Source organism: Salvelinus fontinalis, chromosome 23 (genome assembly GCF_029448725.1).
Source record: "Salvelinus fontinalis isolate EN_2023a chromosome 23, ASM2944872v1, whole genome shotgun sequence".
Classification (NCBI taxonomy): domain Eukaryota; kingdom Metazoa; phylum Chordata; class Actinopteri; order Salmoniformes; family Salmonidae; genus Salvelinus; species Salvelinus fontinalis.
In genome coordinates, this window is record NC_074687.1 from 13,079,975 (window position 1) to 13,101,842 (window position 21,868).

General features: G+C 44.8%; 1 protein-coding gene across 5 annotated transcripts in view; it reads right to left on the reverse strand.

The window, feature by feature from the left end:
* Window positions 1-21,868, reverse strand: part of LOC129820877 (probable ubiquitin carboxyl-terminal hydrolase FAF-X) — a 77,184-nt gene that overhangs the window by 18,662 nt on the left and 36,654 nt on the right. For all 5 annotated transcript variants that reach the window (XM_055877947.1, XM_055877945.1, XM_055877949.1 and 2 more), the window contains 16 exons: window positions 18,968-19,208; window positions 18,670-18,819; window positions 18,142-18,262; window positions 15,316-15,446; window positions 14,897-15,175; window positions 14,667-14,792; window positions 14,399-14,536; window positions 13,510-13,676; window positions 13,126-13,234; window positions 6,981-7,127; window positions 6,560-6,706; window positions 6,094-6,301; window positions 5,704-5,924; window positions 5,223-5,413; window positions 4,819-4,992; window positions 1,722-1,863 (listed from right to left, as the gene is read on the reverse strand). In XM_055877947.1, the coding sequence (XP_055733922.1) occupies window positions 1,722-1,863; window positions 4,819-4,992; window positions 5,223-5,413; window positions 5,704-5,924; window positions 6,094-6,301; window positions 6,560-6,706; window positions 6,981-7,127; window positions 13,126-13,234; window positions 13,510-13,676; window positions 14,399-14,536; window positions 14,667-14,792; window positions 14,897-15,175; window positions 15,316-15,446; window positions 18,142-18,262; window positions 18,670-18,819; window positions 18,968-19,208 (2,692 nt within the window). The remainder of the gene's footprint in view (window positions 1-1,721; window positions 1,864-4,818; window positions 4,993-5,222; window positions 5,414-5,703; window positions 5,925-6,093; window positions 6,302-6,559; window positions 6,707-6,980; window positions 7,128-13,125; window positions 13,235-13,509; window positions 13,677-14,398; window positions 14,537-14,666; window positions 14,793-14,896; window positions 15,176-15,315; window positions 15,447-18,141; window positions 18,263-18,669; window positions 18,820-18,967; window positions 19,209-21,868) is intronic.

A 21,868-nucleotide genomic window follows, 5' to 3' on the forward strand; every position in this document is an offset into this window, starting at 1 on the left:
CCAACACGTTCCTGCTACTACCCATGAAATCCTACAGGAAAGTAGAGTGCATTCGGAAAGTATTCAGGCCCCTTGAACTTTTCCCACATTTTGTTACATTACGGCCTTATTCTTTTTTTTTTTTTTACTCTACACACAACACCCCATAATGACAAAGCATTTTTTTTGGGACAATTTCTGCAAATGTATTCAAAATAAAACTGAAATACCTTATGTAAGTATTCAAACCATTTGCTAGAAGACTCCAAAAAGAGCTCAAATGCATCCTGTTTCCATTGAGCATCCTTGAGATGATTCTACAACGTGATTGGAGTTCACCTTTTAGTAAATTCAATTGATTGGACATGATTTGGAGGGCACACACCTGTTTATATAACGGTCCCCCAGTTGACAGGGCATGTCAGAGCAAAAACCAAACCATGAAGTCGAAGGATTGTTTCGAGACACAGATGTGGAGAAGGGTACCAAAACATGTCTGCAGCATTGAATGTTCAAGAACACAGTGGCCTCCATCATTCTTGAAAGGAAGAAGTTTGGAAGCACCAAGACTATTCCTAGAGCTGGCCGCCCAGCCAAACTGAGCAATGATGGTCACTGAGAGCTCCAGAGTTCCTCTGTGGAGATGGGAGAACCTTCCAGAAGGACAACCATCTATGCAGCACTCCACCAATCAGGCCTTTATAGTAGAGTGGCCAGACTGAAGCCATTCCTCAGTAAAAGGCACATGACAGCCTCTCTTGGCGTTTGCCAAAAGGCACCTAAAGGACTTTCAAACAAATGAGAAACAAGATTCTCTGGTCTGATGAAACCAAGACTGAACTCTTTGGCCTGAATGCCAAACGTCACGTCTGGAGGTTACCTGGCACCATCCCTACGGTGAAGCATGTTGGTGGAAGCATCATGCTGTGGGGATCTTTTTCAGCAGCAGGGACTGGGAGACCATGAACGGAGCAAAGTACAGAGAGATACTTGATGAAAACCTGCTCCAGAGCTCTCAGGAACTCAGACTGGGGCCAAGACAACGCAGGAGTGGCTTCGGGACAAGACTATGAATGTCCTTGAATGGCCAAGCCAGAGCACGGAATTGAACCCGATCGAACATCTCTAGAGACCTGAAAATAGCTGTGCAGCGACACTCCCCATCCAGCCTGACAGAGCTTGAGAGGATCTGCAGAGAAGAATGGGAGAAACTCCCCAAATACAGGTGTGCCAAGCTTGTAGCGTCATACCCAAGAAGACTTGAGGCTGTAATCGCTGATAAAGGTGCTTCAACAAAGTACTGAGTAAAGGGTCTGAATACTTATGTAAATGTGATCCTTTTTTAAATGGTATTTTTTATACATTTACAAAACTTTCTAAAAACCAGTTTTTCGCTTTGTCATTATGGGGCAGTGTGTAGATTGATAACGGGAAAAAAACAATTTAATCCATTTTAGAATAAGGCTGTAACGTAACCAAATGTGGAAAAGTCAAGGGGGTCTGAATACTTTCCGAATGCACTGTAGCTGGTTGGAAAAAGATGTGACTAGAATATATTATTTGGAGTGGTTCAGAAAGAGACTACACAGTAGACCTACCACAGTTAAACAATCAAACAGCTGTATGCTACAGAGCAGGACTACCCCAGTTAGGTCAGCCATCTCTGGCTCCTGAACAGAGTTCTGATAACAGACATCAGCATTCACGTCGCTGACTAATCAGGCCAAAGTGAGTTGTCTCACCTTCTTGTTACACTTCTCACAGTGGTATGCGTTGGCTCCCTCCAGTAGGTCTCCTTTGACATACTGCTCCATAGAGTCCAACAGGTTCTGGTGGTTCCTGATGTCTACATTCAGAGTGGTGAACGACTCCTCACACTCATATCTGGAGCACGCACACATGCACAGACACGCGCACAGACACACAGTATCCACAAGTTACCACCAACACTGTAGTTAAACCTAGGGCTCCGGGCGATATATCGAATTAATTTGATTAATTCTAATATATGTTTTTGCGCGATATTCCAAATGCCTGTATCGCAAGAATCAAGGTTATTTTGTACTTTTATGAGCGTTTATGTCCGCTTGTTCTCATGTTGTATTTTTGGTCTTGTCTCCGCCCCTCTGTGCTGTGTTCACCTTCCCATTCACACCAGAGATCTGTATAAATGACAAGATGCACCGTTCCGCCCTAACACTGGGAGTTGTTGTCCCAAAGACGTGAAGGCAGGCGACAAGCTTAGGTAAATTTCAGTTCGCCTCTTTTTCTATGGTTCACACACACACACACACACACACACACACACACACACACACACACACACACACACACACACACACCAAGCACCTCCCCCTGCCTCTCAGCCAAAAGAGTTCTGACAAGCGGTTTCAACTCGCTATTTGCATTTTAGGTTTGGTCCAACAGAATTGGTCAGATGGACACCAAAACACATTGAGATATTATTTTACTGTAATAGAGAAGTTAAAAAGGGTATTGTTAGACAAGTTATGTCTCAACTACTCAAAATGTGCGCAGAGTAGACACTACTAAAACGAGAGTATAAATGAACATTAAATCTGGAAAATGATTGTTCAGTTTGTCACTAGCAGCATTTTAGACAAAGACTGTTATACTAGCTGTCTAGTTTGTTTTATGAATGTGCAATAAGTATAAAACACAATTACATAAGGAATTGGCAACTCGTTCTCATTCTGAGAAACAAGGTAGGCCACTTGATTTCAACATCTGAACCAAGTGGACAGGCGAACATGCTTTTCAAACAGTTGGAGACAGACAGAAGGGCATGTTCATAACAACTCAACTGTTACACCTTGTTAGCAAATACAGCCAAGTTGGCTAAACTTGAAATATAAAGATTAGCTGGCTAATCACTAGCACGAGGGCTTGAGAGACTGTTGATGAGACCTGTGTTCATTTTTTGTAGCCTAATACCTGCTACAAGAAGTTAATTATTTGTCAATGTGCATTATGCATGGTTCTAGATACATTTGTAACAAAAAAGTGATTATCATAGACTTGAGCCAGATCAGTGATTATTGCACCAAAAAAAAAAAGCAGGTTAAACTATTTTGATAAAATAATTAAATTATTGGTGGTCTTATGGTTGTGGAAGGCTTCTATTTAGCCTAGGTGTTACTCACAAGCCCTGAATTCAGTAGATTATTGCTGACTGTTAGAAATGCTGTTTATTTGACCATTAAATTGTACAACCAGGCTTATTTAAAATTAGATATACAATTGAACTCAGAAGTTTACACACCTTAGCCAAATACATTTAAACTCAGTTTCACAATTCCTGACATTTAATCCTAGTAAAACTTGCCTCTCTTAGGTCAGTTAGGATCACCACTTTATTTTAAGAATGTGAAATGTCAGAATAATAGTAGAGAGAATTATTTATTTCAGCTTTTATTTCTTTCATCACATTCCCAGTGGGTCAGAAGTTTACATACACTCAATTAGTATTTGGTAGCATTGCCTTTAAATTGTTTAACTTGGGTCAAACGCTTTGGGTAGCCTTCCACAAGCTTCCCACAATAAGTTGGGTGAATTTTGTCCCATTCCTCCTGACAGAGCTGGTTTAACTGAGTTAGGTTTGTAGGCCTCCTTGCTCACACACGCTTTTTCAGTTCTGCCCACACATTTTCTATAGGCTTGAGGTCAGGGCTTTGTGATGGCCACTCCAATACCTTTGTTGTCCTTAAACCATTTTGCCACAACGTTGGAAGAATGCTTGGGGTCATTGTCCATTTGGAAGACCCATTTGGAACCAAGCTTTAACTTCCTGACTGATGTCTTAAGATGTTGCTTCAAATTATGCACATCATTTTCCTGCCTCATGAAGCCATCTATTTTGTGAAGTCCCTCCTGCAGCAAAGCACCCCCACAACATGATGCTGCCACCCTCGTGCTTCACGGTTGGCAGAAATTGTAGTTTTTCTAGGTGGCTCCCATTTTGGCTGTAGTGTTTCAAAGCGCGTGAATTAGTGCGCGTAGACAATAACGATTCTCAGTCTTAAATTTTATAGTTTATTTGCGTATTAGGGTACCTAAGGTTTGATTATAAACGTTGATTGACTTGTTTGGATAAGTTTATTGGTAACGTTTGGAATTAATTTTGTATGCATTTTGAAGGAGGGAAACCGAGTGGATTATTGACTGAAGCGCGCCAGCTAAACTGAGTTTTTATGAATATAAAAAAGGACATTATCGAACAAAAGGACCATTTGTAATGTAACTGGGACCTTTTGGAGTGCCAACAGAAGATCTTCAAAGGTAAGGCATATATTATATCGCTATTTCTGACTTTTGTGTCGCAACTCCCTGGTTAGAAATGATTTGTTATGCATGTGTGTGCTGGGCGCTGTCCTCAGATAATCGCATGGTTTGCTTTCACCTTAAAGCCTTTTTGAAATCTGACACGGCAGCTGGATTAACAACAAGTTAAGCTTTATTTTGATGTATTGCACTTGTGATTTCATGAGAAATTTGTCGAGTGGTTGAAAAACAAGTTAACGATTCCTACCTAAGTGTATGTAAACTTCCGACTTCAACTGTAGATCGTGAATCGCCCAAATCGAGATATGATTGTTATGTCATATCGCCCAGCTCTAATTAAACCACTACAAACAATCTCCCTCTGTACAGAAATTGATATTATCAAATCAATTATCCTGAGGTGCGCTAACAATAAGGATTAGTCCATGCTGCCCCTATACCTGATCTCAAATCAGTTTCACATAATCCCCTCTAATGGTTAATATTATGACTATAACCGATTTCAGATATTTTCCTAAGGCGCGGTTTGTGTGTTACCTATGTGGGCACCCCTGGCAGATCTTCTGGTCGGCGAAGGATCCCCCCAGCACCTTGCTAAGCATGGCCGGGTGACCCAGGGCCTTCAGAGCCTCGTCCAGACTGTCCACTAGGGAGTTGAAGAACTCCAGGGCATCGTGCTGCTCTCGCAGGTTCACCGGCTCACCCCATAACCTACAGAAGGGGAGGGGTTGAAGTGGGTGAGGTTAGAAGAGATGGTGGGAGATGAGGGAAAGGTGCAGAGTAGCACTTTTGGGACTAAACCATTGGTTCCATTGTACAGGGCAAACTAAATCCAGCGTAGGTCAAGTATTTGATCGTATTTAACATACTGGTACATATTTGACCCATCTTTTTCCTGCCAAACCAGGTAAATCAATCTCTCCTCTCCAGTCTCCACTGACCTGAACTGTTTCCAGAAGCCCCGGGGTACGTAGTACTGCAGTCTGGAGGAGGCCAGGTGACCAAAGATGACCTGCAGGTGGCGCAGCACCCCAATGTTGTACTCCTTCCTGTCCTCCGACTTACTGAGCGACGGCTTGTCGTCAAACTGGTGGTTATAGCTAAACACCTCATCCCGTGGGTCTGCGTTACTCTGTAGGGGGCCGAGGGACAGAGTTAAGCTGGGTCCTGTTCATTAGGACACAATGGGGAAAAAACATTTCAAACCACACACAGTGTGTAAATGAAAACACCCCACATGACCAGTGCCATGAAAGTGTCTCAGCTAAGGAGTTGATTTCAGATTATGATTAAACTATGCATGATTAAACTATGAATGCCTGACAGTATCAACTGCAGTTTTTTAAATGAAGCAGACGAAACACGGATCAACCAACAAACAATTAAAACGTCAATCCTATGACCAAACCAGTTCCTTGTTACCTCGCTCTCCTGCTTCTCGTCGCCGGACATGTCATCGTCCACGTCGGTGCCGGTGCCCTCGATGGCCAGGATTCCGTCGCGGATGGGAGGGATCATGTAGAGCTGCTGGATGACTGAGTTCATGTAGCAGGTGGCCCCAGCGTTCTTCAGCCCCACAAAGCCTTTAGTGGGCCGCGGCCCCACCGGAGGGAGATACTCCCACTCTGTCAGAGCCTCACAACCTGTTGATCAAACAGCGACAATAATATTTATATGTGGTATTCACACCTGACAGGGGAGGGGAGGCAATGACCTGGGTCAAATGTCTCAAATATTTTGAGGTAGGCTTCACTTGGAGCTTCCATTGGTTCCACTGTACATGGCAAAAAAAATCTATGAATCTATCAATACCTAGGTAGTACATGTCAGTGAGCATGTTGACGATCTGCTTGAGGTTCCAGACACAGCTCACTGACAGAGCCACCAGCAGCTCGAAGCCTGCGTTGATGGAGGCAGGGCTGCTACAGACAGGGATGGCCTGCTCCGTAGGGAACTCCCCACTCTTCATGTACTGCAGGTACACGTTAGATGCTGGGAAGATGAAGTCGTCTATCAACTCCTGGAGAGAAGGGAGAGAGAGATAGGGACAGAGTTAATACAGGGTAAGAAAGTAACATTTACTGCTTGCAACATTTATTTCAGCCACATTCAGATGTGAAGAACAATATTTTTTGTTGTTTTAGCGTTGTTTATCACTACATAAGATCATGCTGGAAGCTGTTGGTTGTCGAGGGCCAAGTTCAGCCTCCGGGCCCCACTAATGTCGTTGAATAAGTAGAATGATTCAATTCAATACAAAATGGATGTGCCAGCCTACCTTGATGAGGTTGGCCCCTCCATTCTCACAGCCGATGTAGTACTTCTTCTCTGGTGTCTGGAAGGCCAGCAGCTCCTTGGTAACTCCGATATGTCCCTCCAGGATGGTCTCCTCAACGCCCGTCTCCCCTGTCCTCTTCACCTCATCCTGGGACACACGCACGCAGAGACACACACGCACAGACGTCACAACCAAGGTCTATTCATTAAGCACCAATCAGAAGCAAACAGAGGGACTACATGGACTTGTCGTATAACAACCGCTTGCTTTTGTTTTCCGTTGATTAAGATTCTGCTGTGTGCCCTAATGAATACAGCCAAGCTCTGAACGAGGCCTAGAATCTCAGCCATTAACCTCTACACAAAGCTCAGGGCGGTTATTCACTATTACACAACATCAGGGTTGAACAACGTAGTCGTACCCTGATCTTCTTGAGCCAGTCAATCTCATTGTTGAGCAGCACCTCTGCGTTGGGCAGGTTGATGTTGCTGTTGTAGGCGTAGTTCAGGAGGTGCCTGAGCAGGGTGAAGTAGTCCCCAGCATGCTTGGCCCGCTCTTTAGCTGTGCTCTGGAAGACAAGTCAATTAACATTAGTATAGGGTGTCCAATCAAAAACACCATATTTTAAACAATGGGTAAAATAATGTTAATTGTGTCGATAGTCCTTTTAGGAAAACCAAATGGTCCAAACCTCATGTCGCTATCACAATCCGTTCAAAAGTTATTGGAGTTTTTACCCTTGTAGGAAGGTCTAAATTAGGGCGACTAAAATCAATGGAGGCCAGAGAAAAAAGGTGGTTAAAAACCTGGAAAATATCATGGCGTCAGCGATGCTGGGAGAGAATTAAGGCTACCTGACAGGCTTACTATTCAACTCATCTTTCTTAAATCCGGAGGACATAAAACAACATAGAGACAGGTAAGATCGATATCATTGAGACATTACATGTAGTATTTTCATATTTTAGTATACACTGTTCATATTAATGCCAAGTTTGAAAAAAATAAACAGGACTTTTTACAAAAACAAGCTTATCATCTCGGTGAAATTTCAACGGAACACTGAGCGTACCGCAAACTTTTTATTTTCAAAGCTTTTTACATTTAATTCAGCTTGTGTCTTGCTAATTTTGCTATTTGCAACCCATGGGGATAAAAATTGGAATACGACGACCACAAAACGCAAAATCCTCCAAAGTTCAAACAAGAAAGCGGCAACTCTGTCAACAGAGCTCAGTGCTTAACGGATGTATTAGGTTAGGTTAACGATTTGTTAAGAGAATGATCCCACTGAACGATTCAGAACACGAAGATGTCTTGGTAAATTGTATTTTATAACATAAGGAAGTGAAAGTGTCATCCCCAAAGCGCGTTTTCAACCACTCTGGGCAGAGTGGGCGGACACCCTAATTAGTGCTGTGCTTTACACATGTATTAACTTGCAGGTTGTTTACTGGATCAAAATGAGGTGTGGTGGGGGCGTGGCTAGAGCTGTGGTGGTCCTGAAATTTTGTCAGCCCATGATTGTCAAGCAAATAACTTCCAGTCTCACGCTAATTTAACATTAATTAACAAACACATTTAGCATCTCTTGGCTTCCACGCATAGCCTACAAGCCACTGATGCAGACCTTAGGAACATCTACATTTTAAAAAGTCTAATAAATCCATGTAATATAGCCTATGCCATCACAATAAATCCATTATTTGTGTTGGACAGGTCTAAAAAAACAACAACATGATATTAAGAAAAATGTAGTCTCATTAACAAATTGACAAGCACTTGATAATGCCTCAAATTTCCCGGCGGCATCCCCTTTTTAGGTCACCTGGTCTTTCTCAGAGGCTACAAGTGAAGACCGACACGTCGGGGACGCAACTGCACGCGTCCTTATCCAATTCCGAGGTGCATATTGAAGATATTGGAAGAACTGTCCACCTTTACTTTTCGTCAGCCAACAAGATGAGTAGGCCTAACGAACAGCAAAAGCACTAGCATGTCAATCTACTATCTCCCATAGTACAACAGTTGACCTATTCTATTCTGTGCACAAAATATTCCAAACATCCCAAATTAATACAACCAAATTAATACAACCACTCGCATCAGAAAAAACTTTAAGTAATGTGGCTGATGCAACAGATCAGAACGTTTAGCTTAAAATGTTGATAGCCTAATAGTTTATTTCTTCACATTATAAACCGAGCAATGCACAACACATGGCAGTAGGCTAAAAGCACAAATGTTACATTAGCGGGAAAACACCATTCTCAAAAATGACTGCAAATGCAATTATCCATAAAATGCTTTTATTATTAAGGTGCATTTTTATGGTGAAAATTATATTCCCCAAACTTGAAACTCACGTGCTGCGCATGTATGCCAGTTAGGTTTTACACCTGTTGTACTGCGGATTAACGTGCTTCAATTTAAGAAGTTATTTATTTGGCCACTTTAGTTGTGATACAAACCTTATCAAAACATATAGGGCTATGGGCTAGGCTACATGAGATGTGCGACTATGATTTGAAAAAGTAAAAAATAAAATAAATGCATTTGCTGTTTCTTGCCTTACTGCACACAAGCTGGGCATCATTCACAAGTTATATCTCATTTATAAGTGATAGGCTAATATTGTCACCCATCAGACTATTCTTGATGTAATCTTGTCTGTACATATACTAAATAATATATGTGACATTTGTTTTGATTTAGAATGGACCATTATCATGCACCTGTCTCGAAACGTACGGGGGGGAATACACGTAATCTATGCACTCAAATAGCTGATGGAGGACACTTTCCCGTGGTTAATTTTCATGCCAGCCAGGTGGGCTACTGTTGTAAAGAGAAGCAATGTACTTAATATTAGGAAAGTTGAGAAATAAATACAGTAGGCCTAGCCTACAGCAAGCTGATAGAAGTCTCCTATTTTTAATAGAGGCCATCACTTTTTTCTCACGCAATTGCATAGCCTATAGAAATGTTGAGTAACATGAGCTCTCATGAGTGTTTGATTAGAGGTTTGATTACATTTGCATTGACGTCAAAGTGATTAGAGGGACAACAGAGTTATGAGTACCAGACAGTTATCAAGTTTGGTAGGCTACTAATGACCATCAGCAGCATCAGGGCTTGGAGAAAACCAATTACCGTGACTAAACGATCATGTGGAATTTGACTGCCGTCATGATTCGTGACCGTCAGTGTGGCGGTAATACGATCACCGTAAAAGCCCTAGGCGTGGCCAAGGGTGTGGTCACAGACCTAGAATTTTTTAAGGCCCTCCTCTTGGCCGCGAGACAAAATGTTGCTGTTTTAAAGCTAGTTTCTTGCAATTATACACATTTTGTCATGGGGCTGAGAGAACATTTGCAGATTTAAAGTGAATTTCCTGCAATTCAACACATTTTGCAATTGTTCTTATGCTATCTGAGTGACTCAAACATCATTACAAAATCAAAGGGGACTGACTCCATGTTATGACAAAAAAAATTATGCATTGAGATATTTTGACTTTAGAATTGTCTAGCTATGATTGTTCGCTCTCAAAGATGACCTTATAAAAAAGATAGCCCTATCTTTTCTACATACTTTATATTTTGTGTCATTTAAGTCTACACTGAAAACATTACCATATTAAAATTGGAATAAAGCTGGTATTACTTCCTCAAAAATGAATCTAAGACAACTCAAGAAATCTAATTAAATATTGACGTTTTTGCCAAGGAGGTTTTAGTTACACAATAATACATCTAGCTAAGGTGTTTGGTGCAGTATTTTTCAAGTAAAAACATGTGAAATGTCTTAGGTAAACAAAGTCAGATCTGCTGGGCAGGTCTGTCTCACTGTCTGTGTGTCGTGTTAGCGGGCAAGTGAGCATTGACAAAATCAAAAACCAACCCTCAAGCAAGTCATGACGAACTCACTTACACAATTCAGTTTTGGACGAGAATGACTTTAGGACCGAAATAATCCTATTTACACCTTGTAGTAAATTTACACTAGAATAAATGTTTTCGCTTCAAAGATCTGTTGAAAATCCAGGAAAACCAATTAACAGCTTTCTAAACACCTCCTTCATACTTCCATCCTCCCCTTCATTTGAAGTATCACTGCACTGACATTGCTGATAGGTGAAAGCTATGATAGAAGCTTTTCTTCTTCTTATTATTTGGGAGTTACTTCAACGAATTAAGGCAGTAAGGGTACATTTAATCTATTTTAACAGGGCCATAATTGCAGTGATCATAATGAACATTTCAAAGCACTCATGTAAGAGAGAGGTGCGGCTACGTACACCCAGCACAGTAAAGAGAGAGGTGCGGCTACGTACCCCCAGCACAGTGAAGAGAGAGGTTCTGCTACGTACCCCCAGCACAGTGAAGAGAGAGGTGCGGCTACGTACCCCCAGCACAGTGAAGAGAGAGGTGCGGCTACATACCCCCAGCACAGTGAAGAGAGAGGTGCGGCTACGTACCCCCAGCACAGTGAAGAGAGAGGTGCGGCTACATACCCCCAGCACAGTGAAGAGAGAGGTGCGGCTACGTACCCCCAGCACAGTGAAGAGAGAGGTTCTGCTACGTACCGCCAGCACAGTGAAGAGAGAGGTGCGGCTACGTACCCCCAGCACAGTGAAGAGAGAGGTGCGGCTACATACCCCCAGCACAGTGAAGAGAGAGGTGCGGCTACGTACCCCCAGCACAGTGAAGAGAGAGGTGCGGCTACGTACCCCCAGCACAGTGAAGAGAGAGGTTCTGCTACGTACCCCCAGCACAGTGAAGAGAGAGGTTCTGCTACGTACCCCCAGCACAGTGAAGAGAGGTGCTGCTACGTACCCCCAGCACAGTGAAGAGAGAGGTGCTGCTACGTACCCCCAGCACAGTGAAGAGAGAGGTGCGGCTACATACCCCCAGCACAGTGAAGAGAGAGGTTCTGCTACGTACCCCCAGCACAGTGAAGAGAGAGGTTCTGCTACGTACCCCCAGCACAGTGAAGAGAGAGGTGCTGCTACGTACCGCCAGCACAGTGAAGAGAGAGGTGCTGCTACGTACCGCCAGCACAGTGAAGAGAGAGGTGCGGCTACGTACCGCCAGCACAGTGAAGAGAGAGGTGCGGCTACGTACCCCCAGCACAGTGAAGAGAGAGGTGCTGCTACGTACCCCCAGCACAGTGAAGAGAGAGGTGCTGCTACGTACCGCCAGCACAGTGAAGAGAGAGGTGCTGCTACGTACCGCCAGCACAGTGAAGAGAGAGGTGCGGCTACGTACCGCCAGCACAGTGAAGAGAGAGGTGCGGCTACGTACCCCCAGCACAGTGAAGAGAGAGGTGCTGCTACGTACCCCCAGCACAGTGAAGAGAGAGGTGCTGCTACGTACCCCCAGCACAGTGAAGAGAGAGGTTCTGCTACGTACCCCCAGCACAGTGAAGAGAGAGGTGCGGCTACGTACCCCCAGCACAGTGAAGAGAGAGGTGCTGCTACGTACCCCCAGCACAGTGAAGAGAGAGGTGCGGCTACGTACCCCCAGCACAGTGAAGAGAGAGGTGCTGCTACGTACCCCCAGCACAGTGAAGAGAGAGGTGCGGCTACGTACACCCAGCACAGTAAAGAGAGAGGTGCGGCTACGTACCCCCAGCACAGTGAAGAGAGAGGTGCTGCTACGTACCCCCAGCACAGTGAAGAGAGAGGTGCGGCTACGTACACCCAGCACAGTGAAGAGAGAGGTGCGGCTACGTACCCCCAGCACAGTGAAGAGAGAGGTGCTGCTACGTACCCCCAGCACAGTGAAGAGAGAGGTGCTGCTACGTACCCCCAGCACAGTGAAGAGAGAGGTGCTGCTACGTACCGCCAGCACAGTGAAGAGAGAGGTGCGGCTACGTACCCCCAGCACAGTGAAGAGAGAGGTGCGGCTACGTACCCCCAGCACAGTGAAGAGAGAGGTGCTGCTACGTACCGCCAGCACAGTGAAGAGAGAGGTTCTGCTACGTACCCCCAGCACAGTGAAGAGAGAGGTGCTGCTACGTACCCCCAGCACAGTGAAGAGAGAGGTGCTGCTACGTACCCCCAGCACAGTGAAGAGAGAGGTGCGGCTACGTACCCCCAGCACAGTGAAGAGAGAGGTTCTGCTACGTACCCCCAGCACAGTGAAGAGAGAGGTGCGGCTACGTACCGCCAGCACAGTGAAGAGAGAGGTGCTGCTACGTACCCCCAGCACAGTGAAGAGAGAGGTGCTGCTACGTACCCCCAGCACAGTGAAGAGAGAGGTGCTGCTACGTACCGCCAGCACAGTGAAGAGAGAGGTGCGGCTACGTACCGCCAGCACAGTGAAGAGAGAGGTGCGGCTACGTACCGCCAGCACAGTGAAGAGAGAGGTGCTGCTACGTACCGCCAGCACAGTGAAGAGAGAGGTGCTGCTACGTACCGCCAGCACAGTGAAGAGAGAGGTGCGGCTACGTACCCCCAGCACAGTGAAGAGAGAGGTGCGGCTACGTACCCCCAGCACAGTGAAGAGAGAGGTGCGGCTACGTACCCCCAGCACAGTGAAGAGAGAGGTGCGGCTACGTACCCCCAGCACAGTGAAGAGGAGGGTGATGAAGAAGAGGAGGGGTCGGTGGCCCATGCAGCACCTGGTGGCCATAAGGAAGAACTGCTCCTGGGCCATCTGACGAACTGACCTGGAAATAGATCAGAGAAGACAATTAAACCACAGACAAACTAATCCATCAATCTACAAACTGACCTGAGGACAGATCAGAGAGGACCATTATTACCATAGACACAGATAGCCCCACATGCTCGTCCACTACACAAAGCAGTTAGACAAAAACCATTGTGGTACACCAGCAACAAACATCCTTGAGGAGTGGCAGGCTTTTGTTCCAGCTCAACGCTAAAACATCTGCTCGACAGAAAGTCAAGACAGACAGACAGACAGGGGGGGGGTACATACTTGCTGTGGCAGTGCAGTAGCAGGTCTATGATGAAGGTCTGCCAGGCCTTCTCCTTACTGAGTGTGTCCAGAGCGGTGGGCAGCAGGGCGAAACACAGGGTCATGACCTCCAGGGCCTCGCAGCACACCTGCTCATCCTCCCCGTCCGGCTCCTTAACCACGTTCGTCTGTAGAGGGGGAGAACACACACACACCGCTGTGAGTTTACAACACACAAACCTCTTCTCTGTATTTCAGGAAGTAGGCAGCAGGTGCACAGTGCACATAATCAACCTATTAGTCAGCTCAGTAAGCACCAAACGAGCACACACACACACACACACACACACACTAGTAAGACAGAAAAACACTCAACTGTGACTGTACAGGCCAAACACAACCAAACAGATCTGTGACTGTACAGGCCAAACAGATCTGTGACTGTACAGGCCAAACAGATCTGTGACTGTACAGGCCAAACAGATCTGTGACTGTACAGGCCAAACAGATCTGTGACTGTACAGGCCAAACAGATCTGTGACTGTACAGGCCAAACAGATCTGTGACTGTACAGGCCAAACAGATCTGTGACTGTACAGGCCAAACAGATCTGTGACTGTACAGGCCAAACAGATCTGTGACTGTACAGGCCAAACAGATCTGTGACTGTACAGGCCAAACACAACCAAACAGATCTGTGACTGTACAGGCCAAACATAAAACACCAACCTTGTATCAAGGAAGAAGATACACTGACAACAAACACTTGTGTCAATACAAATAAACACGCAACACCCCACAACAATGTATCTGCACACTCCAATCTCCTCAGGCTGAGACCAAAATAAAAGCAGACAACATCAATCAATGGACTGTTGGTGGAACGATAAGCAGCCGCACAAGTAGGTACCTTGTCATAGATCTTGCTGATCTCTTCGTTGGAGCTGAAGACCAGCTGTACGGTGCCACAGCCTGAAGCCCATGCTATCTTCTGCACCGCCCGGATCACACAGATCTCAGGGATGTACTTCGACGCCTGGAAGAAGTTCTGGGAGGGATGGGGAAAGACTTAAATTAGAGGATATATTACAGTCAATAACATAGCAACATAATGTCTCTCCTCTTTCTATTCCTTAATTCGCTTTCTCTTCAGTCCCTCCCTCCCTCCCCCCTCTCACCTCGTCAGAGATCTGTTGGGCCAGGCGTATAGCTACATTGCGGAGCATGCACTCAGAGGCAGGGTTGGGGAGGTTCTGCAGGGCACTCTGGAGGACCAAAGCCTGGTCGTGAGTGGCCTGGTTGATCTGAAGAAAGGGAGAGGATGTTAACATCAACATGGCTGTCACAATCCTAGTTCACACAAATGTGTTTGTGTGTGTGTGTATAACTGAGTAACTAACTAACTAACCGGTGAGATGGGTGTGGTCCCCTCAGCGTTGGGCTGGCAGGCCTCGGCCACAGCTTTGACGTGTCCGAACCCAATAGCAGTGAGCAGCAGTTTGCCGATCTTAAGAGCGTTGAGGTACGCCCCTCGCCGCGTCTCCATGTCGGCCGACGGCAGGAAGTTGTTCCGCGTGAGCATGCTCAGTACCAGCGGTAGCCCGCCACTCTTCAGGAAGTTGTACTGGAAGTCGCTGGCGTCCTCACCCAATGTGGAGCTGGCTGGCATGAGCAGGGCATACACCACCTGAGGAGGGGATGGGAAGAGAGATATACATGCACAGTGGAAATGGTCAACAGAGAGCAAAGTGTAGACCACCTGCTATGGAAATGATGTGACAGTCAAATCGGCAGCGACAGCACACACACACACAGGAGGAAACCCACCTCTATGAGGTAGAGGACTTGTGACGGTGAGGGGCCAAAGAAGCGTGAGTCCAGTGTTGGGCTGAGGCCGTTCTCTCCCAGCTTGGCATGGTCCATACATACACCACGCAGGCTCTCCACGGTACTGTTATCTACACAAACACAATCAACATGTTCTATACTGTACTGTCATCTACACAATCAACAGGTTCTATACTGTACTGTCATCTACACAATCAACAGGTTCTATACTGTACTGTCATCTACACAATCAACAGGTTATATACTGTACTGTCATCTACACAATCAACAAGTTCTATACTGTACTGTCATCTACACAATCAACAGGTTATATACTGTACTGTCATCTACACAATCAACAGGTTATATACTGTACTGTCATCTACACAATCAACAGGTTATATACTGTACTGTCATCTACACAATCAACAAGTTCTATACTGTACTGTCATCTACACAATCAACAGGTTATATACTGAACTGTCATCTACACAATCAACAGGTTATATACTGTACTGTCATCTACACAATCAACAGGTTATATACTGTACTGTCATCTACACAATCAACATATTCTATACTGTACGGTCATCTACACAATCAACAGGTTCTATTCCGTACACTCACTGACCAGTTTATTAGGTATACCACCCCGTTACGGAAAATGGATCGCTCCTACAGACAGTGAGTACCGTAGCCATGGCTAGCTATATAAAGCAGGCAGACCGGCTTCGAGGCATCCAGTTACATTTCGATTGAACGTTAGCATGGGCAAAACGAGTGACCTAAGCGACTTTGAGCGTGGTATGATTGTCGGTGCCAGACGCGCCGGATCCAGTATCTCCGAAACGGCTGCCCACCTGGGCATTTCACCCACAACAGTGTCTAGAGTTTACAGAGAATGGTGCAACAAACAAAAAACATTCAGCCAACAGCAGTCCTGTGGGCAAAAACACCTCATTGATTGGGGGGGGGGCGGTCGAAGTAGAACAGGCGGACCACGAACAGACAAATAGCGGCTCAGTACAACAGCGTTGTGAAAAACGGCGTCTCAGAACACACAACTCATCGGTCTGTATCAGGGATGGGCTACTGCAGCACACGACCACAGCAGGTTCCACTCCTATCAGCTAAGAACAAGAAGAAGTGACTCCAGCAGCACTTGACCACAGCAGGTTCCTATCAGCTAAGAACAAGAAGAAGTGACTCCAGCAGCACACGACCACAGCAGGTTCCTATCAGCTAAGAACAAGAAGAAGTGACTCCAGCAGCACTTGACCACAGCAGGTTCCTATCAGCTAAGAACAAGAAGAAGTGACTCCAGCAGCACACGACCACAGCAGGTTCCTATCAGCTAAGAACAAGAAGAAGTGACTCCAGCAGCACACGACCACAGCAGGTTCCTATCAGCTAAGAACAAGAAGAAGTGACTCCAGCAGCACACGACCACAGCAGGTTCCTATCAGCTAAGAACAAGAAGAAGTGACTCCAGCAGCACACGACCACAGCAGGTTCCTATCAGCTAAGAACAAGAAGAAGTGACTCCAGCAGCACACGACCACAGCAGGTTCCTATCAGCTAAGAACAAGAAGAAGTGACTCCAGCAGCACACGACCACAGCAGGTTCCTATCAGCTAAGAACAAGAAGAAGTGACTCCAGCAGCACACGACCACAGCAGGTTCCTATCAGCTAAGAACAAGAAGAAGTGACTCCAGCAGCACACGACCACAGCAGGTTCCTATCAGCTAAGAACAAGAAGAAGTGACTCCAGCAGCACACGACCACAGCAGGTTCCTATCAGCTAAGAACAAGAAGAAGTGACTCCAGCAGCACACGACCACAGCAGGTTCCTATCAGCTAAAAACAAGAAGAAGCGGCTCCAGTGGGCACGCGATCACCAACACTGGACAACAGAGGAGTGGAAAAACATTGCTTGGAACATGACAGTGAGTTCAGTTTACTTGAGTGTCCTGGTCAGTCCCCAGACCTGGTCACTCCCCAGACCTCAACCCAATAGACCACCTATGGGATGAGATGGAACGGGCTGGTCACAGCATGAATGTATCACCATCCAATCTGCAGCAATTGGACTAACATGACTGTGGAACATTTCTGAAGAATTCAGGCTGCTCTGGAGGAAAAGGGGGGTCCGAACCGGTACTAGATGTGTGTACCTAATAAACTTTCCGGTGAGTGAGACATTTTGTCTACCAAGACTAGAAGAGATCACAGTGACTTTGGAAGAGGAGTCTCAAAGGATCATAGGGGGTTTAAAGTGTTTGTGTGTCTCAGTCACTAGATCTCAACCCAATTGAACACTTACGGGAGATTCTGGAGCGGCACCTAAGAGTGTTTCCCACAAACATCAACAACACACCAAATTAAAGGTATTTCTTGTGGAAGAATGGTGTCGCATCCATCCAATAGAGTTCCAGACACAATCTATGCCAAGTTGCATTGAAGCTGTTCTGGTGGCCCCTATTAAGACACTTAGTTGATGTTTCCTTTATTTTTTATTAGTTACCTGTATATCGGTCATATACACATCTCACATTTATCCACCAGTGCTGGCTTGGTAAATATCTTTGAGAAAAATATAGCAATGTCATGAGAGAAACCTATCTACGGCTACACCCCAATTCGCCAACCTTCTCCTGAAATGTGCACTTGCACGCTTCCCATTGTAGATTTAACAATGTTGGAAAACTCTCTATAACGCACCATTTTTTTTATTTTATCCATGACGGGGAGTATGCTAGTGCACATTTGGGGAGAGGGGTGGAGAATAAGGGCATGGCCCACATGTACCACAGAGAGTACTGTACCTGGAGGCATCAGCTTCATGAGTACTCTGGCTCCGTCTCGTAGCAGAGGCATGTTGGGGCTACAGCCCAGGTCTGCTACCTGCCACAGGAAGGAGACGTAGCGCAGGTGGAGAGACATGATCTGAAGACAGAGCGAGACCAGAGAGAAGAGACAAGGGGTTACTCATCTGCGATCACGCATCGATAGGCCAGACATGCATCTTTTTTGAGACAAACTTGTTTTGATGACAGTAGTTACAAGTGTGGACTGTGGAGTAGAGAACAGTGGGAGATTAACTGCAGAGTCGCTGTAGTTGAAAATGGCATTTTGACATTGCAGTCTTTCTACTATCTGGATGCTTTCCTATCAATTTTTTTTCTAGTCAAAGACCAAGAGAGCTAGGCACCCTTCCCAAGTAACGGTGACTGACGAGATAACGACGCACCACTCCGGTGGACGCAGCTGTGAGTATGTTTAAAATTCACTTACCACTCCAGGGAGACAGCTGTGTGTGTGTGTGTGTGTGTCTGTGTTTAAAAGTCACTCACCACTCCAGGGAGGCAGCTCTCCACCTCGGGGTTGGGCCCTTCGCTGAAGTGGTTGCCATGGTTACCCGGTGAGCCAGTGGAAGAGTCCGAGGAGCTGTCTGGGCTGGAGGGCATGTTGGCACTCACCTGGGTCAGCTTGGCTGTGATCAACTACACACACACACGGGAGAATATAAGACAGACAAACCATTCCGTATAAATAGTCAAAGAAAAAAATGACCCAAACGAACATAAACAAGCTGTAAAGATTAAAGAAAAAAAACAATGCACTCGTCAAAACATGGCTCATTGCACTCACCGTTTTGTCTTTCAGGTTGAGCTGGCCAATCAGCTTCCTGTCGTCGGCTGGGTCGACGACCTCCCCGCCAATGAAGAGCTCTATTTTGGTGTGCGTAGCGTTGGCCTTGATGCGTGTGAGGATACCGCGGCGCACTGAGCCAATGGTGTCGTTGGTGTGAGACCAGATGTCTAGGTCATCCACCTGACGGCCCTGGTTAGGGAAACGCACGATCAACGTGATGTGCTTCCCCCGAAACGCCCTGAGAGAAGAGAGAGAGAGAGGAGATTTTTGTTGAACTTTTATTTATTCAGGGAAACCCATTGAGACCAGGGTCTCATTTATAAAAGGTGCCCGAAGGAAAACAATACAACAAATTCAAAATAATCAGAATAAATAAAATACAAATGACAAAATCAACATGACAGCTTCAAACACCACAAATACAATTATTCAATCCAAACAGTGACAATTGTCATTCAATATTAAAGTTCTAAACTTCCCTAGAGGCACCAGGGTGTCAAGATGTAGGAAGTTTGTAAGCTATTCCAAAAGTGGGGACAGCACTAAAACTGAAAGCGGATTTGCCTAGAACGGTAACGCACTAGTGGAACCTGGAGAGTTAACCATCCCTGTGAACAGGTTTGGGGTCTATTTTTATTTTAACAGTGAAGTGAGGTAGGTAGGAAGCTTGTGTAGTAGCGCTTTGTAAACAAAAAGGGAGTAATGAAGACATCTACAGGACTTTTATGAGGACCAGTCATCCTTTGATACAGGATGCAGTGATGCATTCTATAAACTGTAAACTGCGATAAAGCGAAGTGCACTATGATAAAAGGTGTCACCATAGTCATGAACTGGCAGGAAAGTTGACTGTACAATCTGCTTCCTGCTGTTTAGGGAGAGGCATGATCTATTTCTATTTGTTTTTAAAGCGTGCTTTTAAATGTCAGCTTCTTAACTTTCCCATCGGTATGTTTTTTTAAAACTGCAAATTATTGGCAATTCAAAAGCACAGATATTTATAGGTGGGAAGGTGCTTGCTGAAACACCCATCCAATGCATAAATGTGTAACCCATCTGAAATATATTTCTATGAGAATTAGAAAACAGCATACATTTAGTTGTTTTTCCCCACATGAAGTACTAATTTTAAAATCAACAAGGACTTTTTGTAAGGCAACAAAATCAGTTTGCAGCTACAACATAGGGGACAATAGCGTAAATAACAGGGTCATCAGCATACATACAGATGAATGTTACAGGTTTTTGCAGCTAGACCAATATTATTTATATAAATAGTAAAAAGGACAAGTCCCAAAATTGACACATGCGGAACACCTTTAGTAATATTGAGGTAACTTGACACCATCAGAAAGCACACAGTATCCTGTCTGACATGTAGTTCCAAAACTACCTGCAAGACAGCTGGTCGTGGCCAATTTCAGACGCTCTTTGAATGAGTAGGGGATGATCGACAGTATCAAAGGCCTTAGAAACGTCTAGAAATATGGCAGCACAGTGATTCCTATGATCTAAGCAATGTAATATATAATTTAAGACAAGCAGAGCTGCTGAAACGGTGCCATGTCCAGGTCTAACACCAGACTGGTGTTCATTAACAATATCATTTGAAGTGAAAAAAGTTCTTAGCTGATAATTTTCCAGTGGTTCTAATATTAGATTGTTTAGAAATTGGGCAGAAGTTATCTAGGTCAGAAGGTTCTCCACTTTTGTAAAAGGGGAGGACATGCACCGCCTTCCAGGTCTTAGGGATAGCACCAGAAGCAATTGTTAAATAAAAAATGTGGGTCAAAGATTCTACAATGTACCGGGCAGAAAGCTGCAGTAGAAAGGGATCAAGCGAATTAGCTCCTGTGGATTATTATTTATTTTTTATTCTGCAAGGCACTACATTCATTGACATAAATGGTTCAAATGAGGAAGAAGAAGAGTATGTCTGGAAGAGCATGATTATCTGGTATCTGTTTATAGGTGAATAAAGGACAAAAAGAGAGCAATGAAGGTATTTTCAGAAACCGTTCTTTCAAATAGATGGCCAGCTGAGGCAAAATGGTTATTAAAAAGTACAACCAAAGTAATTTTTATCTGTTATGGTACCAGAGGCTGTCATAACCTGCTAGGGAAATGAGGGGGTAGTTTTTTTCAAAAGATTTGACCACTCCAGAATTTAGCTGGAGTTCCACCACTCTAAAGTAACACAATTCAAGAAGTATGTCGACTGCTTTTCTAACCAGAGTAAGACATCTACTTCTCAAATGTCTGAAGGACTGCCAATCAGAGGTAGAATCAGTCAATCTAACCTTAGCCCAAGCTTAGTTTCTTTCATGAAATCTTTCAGACAATTAATGCGTGAACCATGGGTTAGATCTGTCCTTTACTCTTAATCTTTATATGGGGCATTCTTATGTGCAACAGAGTTAAACAGAGAGGTAAAACATTTAAGGGCCTAATTTGAATCAGAGATAGAGGACATAACCCCAAGTCATACAGGAAATGTTACTCGTTGAAAATTCTAAAATGTATCTTTGTAATAATGCGTAGACACGATTTAAGTAGCTTAGTATCTCTAATACATACAATGGGACAACAGTCACTGAGCTCATTAGCAAAGATTCCATTGGCTGTATACTTATACGGGGCGTTTGCCAGAAGGATATCCAAGAGAGTCGATTTTTCAGGGTGTTTTGGTTTAGTTATCAGTGGAGTTAAATTTAGCTCAGTATAAATATCCTCCAGTCTATCTGATAATGGAATCAACCAATCCAGGTTAAAATCCCCCAATATTAATACAGATTTAGCATAGTTAGACAGCAAGTCAGACAATTTGCTAAGGGCAATTGGGAGGGCGATAAACTCCCACTAACATTCCACTCCCACTCAAATGTATTGGGCATAGAG